This window comes from Lolium rigidum, chromosome 7, assembly GCF_022539505.1.
Source record: "Lolium rigidum isolate FL_2022 chromosome 7, APGP_CSIRO_Lrig_0.1, whole genome shotgun sequence".
Classification (NCBI taxonomy): Eukaryota; Viridiplantae; Streptophyta; class Magnoliopsida; order Poales; family Poaceae; genus Lolium; species Lolium rigidum.
The window spans coordinates 10,138,950-10,147,438 of record NC_061514.1 but is presented as its reverse complement, the minus strand read 5'-3'; the positions used below and the strand labels follow the sequence as shown (position 1 = coordinate 10,147,438).

General features: G+C 49.5%; 1 protein-coding gene across 1 annotated transcript; it reads left to right on the top strand.

The window, feature by feature from the left end:
- The first annotated feature begins 7,918 nt into the window (after positions 1–7,918).
- LOC124678115 (very-long-chain 3-oxoacyl-CoA reductase 1-like) lies at positions 7,919–8,489 on the top strand. Its single transcript, XM_047214038.1, has one exon. It carries the CDS (start codon positions 7,956–7,958, stop codon positions 8,427–8,429), a length of 474 nt encoding a protein of 157 aa, XP_047069994.1. The 5' UTR covers positions 7,919–7,955; the 3' UTR covers positions 8,430–8,489.

Here is an 8,489-nt window from a genome sequence, read left to right as displayed (position 1 = left end):
CTGAAAAGATGCTCTGAAGGTTAGGTAGGCATAGCTTGCCTTATACGTTGCAACTCTATATCACATCATCAGCGGGGCCCTTCAACTTTGGTCCTCTCATTGTCGTCCACTTCGGAACCGACAACTACTTGTACTGGCGTGTTCAGGTGTGATCCAAGTTATCCGCAGCTATGTGCTCCTAGGCTTCATCGATGGCGGTTTTCCCTGTGTCGAGGAAGAGGTTAGCGACACCATGGCCATGGAGGACGCGAAGGCATCTTGACGCATCTACAACCCTGCGTTCATGGCCTAACATTAGCAGGATGCCGCGGTCCTCTCCGCCATCATGGGCGCGTTTGGTAGCCTGCATGCCCCTTGGCTCTCATCGGCACAGTAATTTTCGGCCCGTTTGTTTGCCTGGGCTCACTCGCGTTCTTGCATGAACCGGTTCTCAAAGCACCCCTGGGAAGAACGCCCAATTCGGGCGTTCGTAGCGGGCCTATCCCGTTCTCGCGCCTACTTGGCTCGACCGATGCAACACAAACATAGTCCGAATCAACTTGTGCACGTGGTTTTGCTTAGGCTCACTCTCCCTTACACTACTCCACACACCCTCTCCTCAAATTAACACAAACATAGTCCGAATTAAAATAAGATGTACACAAAAAGATGCATGTCGATGATACGAATAAATTACCACAATCGATTTCGAGTTTCTTCGGCTGTTAATCGTCAATGTCGTGTATGAAGTTTTAAGCGAATTTTGCCAAATTCGTCGCACACACTCACCCGTTTGAAATTTCCTTTGAGGAGTAGGTTCACCTCACCATTCTGTATGACTTTCATGTTGACAGGTTTTTATTCCGGTGTACATACACAGATAGATAAATGACTCGCTAGTATACTATAATGTGTGTGTATGTGTGAGCATGGTTCAGAGCACTCTTGCTCAACATCCCACTTGCCATGTTCATGGACGGCGACATGGTGATGATGTGTGGGAGGTGAGAGGTGATAATCCATGGTGGTGGCGGCTTGGTGATGTTCGTCTTCGTGGTCGGCGACGTGATGATGCTTGTGACCGGCGTGACCGATGGTGTCATGGTGGTATTCAGCTACGTCGTCGGCGACATGGTTATGCTTGTGACGAGCGTGAACGGCGGTGTCATGATGGTGTTTGTCTTCGTGGTCGGTGGCGTGGTGATGCTTGTGACCGGCATGACCGGCGGTGTCCTGGTGGTTTTCATCTTCATGGTCGACGACATGGTGATGCTTGTGATGGGCATGAACAACAGTGTCCTGGTGGTGTTCGTCTTCATGGTCGGCGACGTGGTGATGCTTGTGACCAGCGTGAACGACGGTGCCATGGTGGTCTTCATCTTCGTGGTCGGCGACATGCCTACGCTTGTGACCGGCGTGATCGACGCTATCATGGTGCTCTTCATCTTCATGGTCGGCGACGTGGTGATAGTTTTGACCGGCGGTGCCATGGTGGTGTCTTTCTTCGTGATCGTCGACATGTCAAAGCTTGTGAACGGCGGCGCGAGGCTTTGTGATAGGTGAGGAGGTGAGAGGTAAGGTCGCCATGTGGATCAGTGGTGAGGCTAAAGCTAGGCTCGCGCGTATGAAACCAAACACATTAAGCCTTACGTTTCTGCTGGTCCAAAAACTTCAGCCCAGGCCACCAAACAACATCCCAAACTTGCACCGTGGCCCGTCTGAGACGAGATGGGAATTTGTTCTCACTACGCTTACTGATGCAAAATCCAGCCCAGGTAACCAAATGTCCCCCATGTCTACCTTGACAAAAGTCATGCAAGGGATGAACATCATGCCACTACCTCGCGGGTCACGTGGGCTTCCCTCACCTCCAGCTTTTCCTCGCAGTAGACGGCGAGGTACATGCACATCCGTCGCCAACTGCAGGAGGTGAAGAAACTTAAGTCTACCGTGAAGGCCTACTAAAACAAAGTGAAAGGCGTGGTTGACACTCTTACGTTGACTACTCACTTGCGCCTGGAGGGGTTCATCTCCTACCTCTTGGTGAACCTCGAGATGACTCCGATGCTCTCGTTGAGCTAATCTCCAATCGGAGTATACCAATGCCTACTCGTGATTTATTTGCGCAGCCTTTGAGCACAGAGCAATGGTTCGAGGCTTGCAAGGCCGCGTTGTACGGTGGTCACAGCTTCTACGCAGCTAACGCTTCTTCGAATGGCGGATCCAAAAAAAATATGAGTGGGGGGAAATCAAGTGAGTGGGGGCACTCCTTGTATTAACTTGTAAAATCTGAAGAAATTTCTGTCAAATATGAACTAATATTATGGGAATTTCAAATTTTAAGTGAGGAGCATACCCCCACTGAGATATACTTTTTTTTTTTGAAACAACCCACTGAGATATACTTGGTTCTTCCAAGGGAGGCGGCAAGTCTCCCTATTACACAGAATACAGGGAAAAACTACCATGAAGATTACCGCCCCGATCCGTGCAACTAGGCCAGGTCGGGCTACTTCACCAAGCCGGCCAGCCTAGGCTACAATCCTGGTGGTGGGGAGGCCCTACTAACTGTGGTGGCGTCTACAATTCAGGTAGCAAAAGGCCGCGCTAGGGCGATGATCGTGATGATCGCGGAAAACATAGGACACCCTGTTGATGGAGGAAATCAGCCCATATGTCAACCTGAGGTTGGGTGGTTAGGTGGATGGTTGTATCCCCAGTCCACCAGAGTTCAAACCCCAGGTTTGACATGTGTGTGTCTCATAAAAGGCGGAATATTCATTCAGTGAGAGGCGACGTTCCCGTCGACAGCGAGGCGCATGTGGTGACTTCGTCAATTTCAAGATCCAATCCACCGGCTCAGTCTTCCGGAGGTGCTCATAGGGGTAGGGTGTGCGGGTGTGCGTTCATAGGGGTGAGTGTATACACGTGTATGTGAGCGTCTGCGTTTGTACTGTGTTTCTAAAAATAAAAATAAAAAAATATTGCGTTATTGTGCTTCAAGCGGTTCAATGCCGACTACCTTGATGTCGACAACGACGGTCATTGCATCGATCGCCAAGTCGTAGTTACTACACATGTCCAAACGAGCTACTACAACATTGCCTTCGGATGGTACATGGAAACTGACGCCACCGACCACCTCACTAACCACCTGACAAGCTCACGTACAACGTACAACGGCAATGATCAAGTTCATGCGACAAATGGGAATGGTATGCATATTCATTATTACATTAGCCATTCCACCCTTCCTACTCCATCAAAATCATTGCATCTTAGGGTTTTTACATGCTCCTTCTGTCACTCGTAGTCTCCTATCTTTTTGTAGGTTATGTATTGATAATAGAGTTTTCATTGACTTTTTTTTTAGAGCAACCGGCAGGAGCACTGCCTTTTCATTAAGCAAGAGGGAACAACAACGTCCAAACTGTACAAGAGAGAGGCATTTTTAGATTAAGGTGGTAAAATGCCCAGAAACCACCATAAAGAACGAGCTACCAAAAAAGAAAACTAATCCGGATCGGCCGGGATGGCCGGGCCGAAGCCATTTATAGCACGATCCCTTTGGAGGATGTCCTCATTTGCTATGCTTGCGACCTCAAGGTAGGTACGTAAGACGTTGTCCAGTGAAAATGCGCCGGTTTCGTTCCTTCCATGCATTCCAGAGCACATATAAGAACCGGCCGCTGATGCGTTTCTTTTCTTTCTGTGGCTTTTCCTTTATCATGTCATTCCACCAGTCAGATATGGATTGGAAGTCAAGGCGTCGGTCATCAGAGGAGTCGCCATCCCAAGATTTGACAACGTTCCAGACAGCCGCCGTGAACGGGAAGTTTCTGCAAAGGTGGTCAGCTGTCTCGGGCTCGCTGAGGCACAATGGGCAACGAGGGTCGTGAGGCCATCCTCGGATGGCAAGCATATCGGCGGTAAGGAGCTTTCCATGAAGGGCTAGCCAGCCAAACAACTTGCATTTGGGCTCCGCGTGTGCCGACCAAATCTTCATGGCATCGAAGCGGGCTTGGGAGCCAAGGAATTGTGCCTCGTAGGCGGAGCTAGCGGTGTAGGTTGAATCGGCATTAAGCGTCCAGTCGATGGTGTCCGGCAACTCGGGGGCAAGGTTGATGGAGTGAACGGCCTCCCAAACGTCGATATATTGCGCCAGCTGCTGAGGCGAGTTGAGGGACGCGACAGAGCGGATCCAGTTGTTTTCACTAAGCTCTTTGGCTACCGTACGGTTCTTCCTCGAGGCAATTTTATAGAGGTCGGGTGCCCATTGGGATAAAGGGCCCCGAGCATACCAGTTGTCATGCCAGAATTTGGCCGTCTCCCCATTTCCAATGGTGACTTTAGTGGCGGCTCTGAAGAGGGACATGTCGGTGTCGTCGCATGGAAGTTTTGAGCCAGCCCAAGCGCGGTCCGGATCAGTCCACTGGAGCCAAGGCCAACGTAAACGCAGGGCACGTCCAGATCTCTCAATGTCCGGAATGCCGAGACCCCCCAGCTTCTTTGGCCTGCATATCGTTTTCCAATTCACAAGAGCTTTCCCCTGGGCGGCATGTACCTTGTTAAGGACTATGAAATGATGGAAATGATGCTTAGTAGGAGGTGTCATGCTGGTCGATTCCGGCTTGATGAGTCTCCCTCCAAACATATCTAAAGTGAAATAGAAGTGTCGCGTGGTAAGTGGTAATGTCGCCTAGGGCGCCCATCTACACAAATAGTTCAGCATATTTTGCATCATCGCCACCTTCATTCGTCCAATGTATCAAATATGTAATTTGTGATGCTTTCCAACAAGAAAAAGTCATCAGTTGCATGTTTTCTCTTTCTATTCGTGTGCCTTTAGAGCCTCTTGAAATAAGTTATTCGGATGTATGGAGTTATGCCCAAACCTCCGTTAGTGAACACACTTACTATGTCAGTTCTATTGATGTTATAATCGTTTTACATGGTTATATCTTCTTAAGCTTAAAATCAAGGTGTTGGATGTATTTTAAAACAAACGTCAGGTTGAGTGTCTTCATGGTCACAAAATCATCCTTGTGCGGACTAATTGGGGAGCCAAGTATATCAAAATTAACGAAAACAAATAGTAGTCTAGGTGTCTCTCATCGAGTTTCATGTCCTCATAAAAACCAACGGAATGGCACTGCCAAACTGACTCACCCTTTTAGCACATGCCTCGGTTCTGTTTCATTTTTAAAGTAATGATTTTTTTCACGGCATGCTTTCTTATTAATAGACTCCTTAATATTCTTTAGAACGTGTTCTTGGTGAATCTCCAGATTACACATTTTTCGTGTCCTTGGTTGTGGGTGTTGGCCTCCTTTGTGAACCTATAATCACAAAAGGCTGGATTTTCGTTCCAAAAAGTATGTTCCTCCGATATAGTTTCCTCCACGGCTGCTACAAATAATTACATGTTACGACTAATAAATTATATATTTCTTGGGGTGTCATTTTTTATGAATGCGGATTGCTTTCTCTCAATTACGTAAGACATCATATGATCATACTAATCATTTCACGCCTCATTTTTGCCAATTTGATGATACGCGAATACCCCTTTGCTTTTTACTAAACAAGGTGCACGAAAAGGAAGATATGCTCATCTGGAACTACTCGCCCGAGCATGACGCCGATCATGATCATGCCGCTCCTCTACATGCCTTGCCTGGCATGCTGAACAATGCTAACTTAGATTCGGTCAACTCAGCGCCCGCCTCCTTCCTCGAGCCGCCTTCACCACGGAATTTGACACTGCGATGACCACATTGGCTTCAACCTGGTCGTATCTTTGGCCCATCATAGGGAAACCCATCTCGTCTCACCGCCTCGACCTTTTTTTGTTGCCTGCATAGGCTGCATCGCCATCTTCAGATGTGCCACTGGCCCACCCTACCTAGCCTACACCTCCAGCGCATCCCAACCGTGTCGTGACATGTCTTCAGTGTGGCATACGACCGTTGAAACAACGATTAGATGGCACAGTCACCTGGAGGATATGTCAAGGTTTTGAGGATCCTACTCGTCCGCTACACCCGCGTCACCTTTAGAAGGATATTTATGGTCTTAAACATGCTCCTCGAGTGTGGCAACTCAATTATGTTCTTGATTCACTTGGTTTTTAAACATCTACTGCAACTACGTCACTACTCATTTTCTATCTGTATGATCTTACCATATTCCTTCTGGTTTATGTTGATGATATCATAGTTGTCAGCTCCTTCGCTCCATCTACTGTTACATTGTTTCGAGAGATTCTGGCTCAAGGATCTTGTCCCATTAGTCTTCTAGCCTTATTCTTACCCAGAAAAAGTATGTCATTGATCTTTTTCAGAGTGCTCCCATGCAAAATGTACTCCTTCTACTCCTATGATTGTTGTTGACAAGTGTTCTACTACGGAGAGAAGCACTACTCTCTGCTAATGATTCCATGTGTTACCGTTTTATAGTTGAAGGCCTTCAGTATCTTACTCTCACACATGACCCCGGAGATCCTCATTGGACAGTTTTTAAGTGTATTCTTCGGTTTGTCAACTTGACGGCCTCTCATTGTTTGACTCTACATCTCACACCTATTACACTTATTTTCACCTTCTCTAATACTGATTGGGCTGAAATATTTGATAACCGGTGATCAATCTAGGGGTAGCTATGCCATCTTTTATGGTGCTAAATTGATCGCATGGACTGCTCAAAAGCAAGCCATTATGTCACGGTCTAGTACTGAGTTCGAATAAAAAGCAGTGGTCAACATAACTAGGGCTCTCTCACTGCCAGATACCCATATTGTGGTGTGATAATATTCGATCTACATAAAGGTTGATTTCCATTTTATTAGAGAAATAATGGGTCAGAAACAACTACAAATCAAGTTTATTATCTCCTCCAAAGGTCAGTGGTTGATATATTCACATCTTCCATTGCCGGTGTTTGAGGCATGTCGATGCAATCTCAGCCTTTCCAAAACGGTTGAGATTGAGGGAGCGAGGATGATAAACAACATGACTATTTTCTCACGTGTTGTACATATTCTTGGTTAACCAACCTGTATAGTATCTCACGTCAAAAAAAAACCTGTATAGTATCTAGTCTAATCCCTCTAATTTAGGTTGTTTTATGTTTGGAAGGTTACTTAGGCAGACATATCGCCTTATTCGATTGTAATTCGACCACATTAGTATACACCGAGGGGACGGCATATCGTTTTTCTTTTTTGCAGGATAAAGCAGATGATATTAAAGCCATGATCTTACAGATAGGTCCCTGACGAAAAGAAAAAACGACCAAGTCCCTAAGAACCCCAACAACGCCGACAGGCCGGACGGGGCGGTGGCGCGCCGCTGCCACTGCTCCCTTCACGCCTTGGCTCAGAGACAGCCCCTCCACAGCCGGGAAGTCACCGCACGCCGGTCCCGGAGAACCTTCGCCCAGCAACGTCGTCGTCGTCGCGCAACTGCACACCATCGGCTTCATCTTCAACTTCAACGACCGGATCGCCACCACACCAGATCCGGCGAGGGGACGGCGAGCTCGACACATCCGAGGAAGCATGAGCTCGGGGAAGACGCGTGCTCCACCGCGAAGCTCCGAGGAGCGCCGCCGTCGAAGGGGCGAGCACCGTCACCAAAACACCACGCCGATCGCACCGCCGCCTCCACAGCGCTGCCGACCGGTGACCTAGAAGACCCTACGCTTTGTACACACCGCGGGCCGGGGTTCCCCCACCCTCCCGCCGCCGTAGCGGCCGGCGGAGGGAGAGGAAACCCCCGGCTCCCCCGCGGCGAGGTGGATCGACCAGAGAGATACCGATCCTCAGATATCCTACCAATACACGCTACTTTTCAATTCTGGCCTCAACGGCTGGCCCGGCCTATATTTCTGCATGTATATATAGCCAGGAACAAGCAGTGCAAACGTACACACAGTACAGCAACAAATCAACTCAGGATTCCGGACCTAGCTGCAACATGCCTGCGGCAGTTCCGGTCTGGTTCATCTTCCTGGCCGCTCTCGGCGCGCTGTACTTATCGGCCGCCTGCATCCCCCTCCTCGCTCACCTCGCCCTCTGCCTCCGTCGTCCCATCGACCTCCGCCGCCGCTACGGCACATGGGCGGTGATCACCGGCCCAACCACGGGGCTCGGGAAAGCCACGGCCATGGAGCTCGCGAGCCGGGGCATCAGCCTCGTCCTCCTTGACCTCGACGCCGCCAACTTACAATCCGTCTCCGAAAGCATCGCCCGAACTCACCCCAGCATCCAGACCAAGACCGTGGTGTTCGACCTCTCACTCGTGGGCACGGCCGCCGGCGACCAGTCGATGCGGGAGCTCAGGGAGGCCGTGGAGGGGCTGGACGTCGGCGTACTGGTCAACAACGCCGCCGTGGCGACCCGGGAGCGCTGTACGTGCACGAGGCGGACATGGAGCGGCTGGCGAGGATGATACGGGTGAACGTGACGGGGCTCACGGAGGTGACCGCCGCCGTGCTTCCCGGGATGCTGC

What these genes read in the sequence shown, in the direction of transcription:
- LOC124678115 (XM_047214038.1), top strand. Translation starts at nt 7,956, where the DNA reads ATGCCTGCGGCAGTTCCGGTCTGGTTCATCTTCCTGGCCGCTCTCGGC.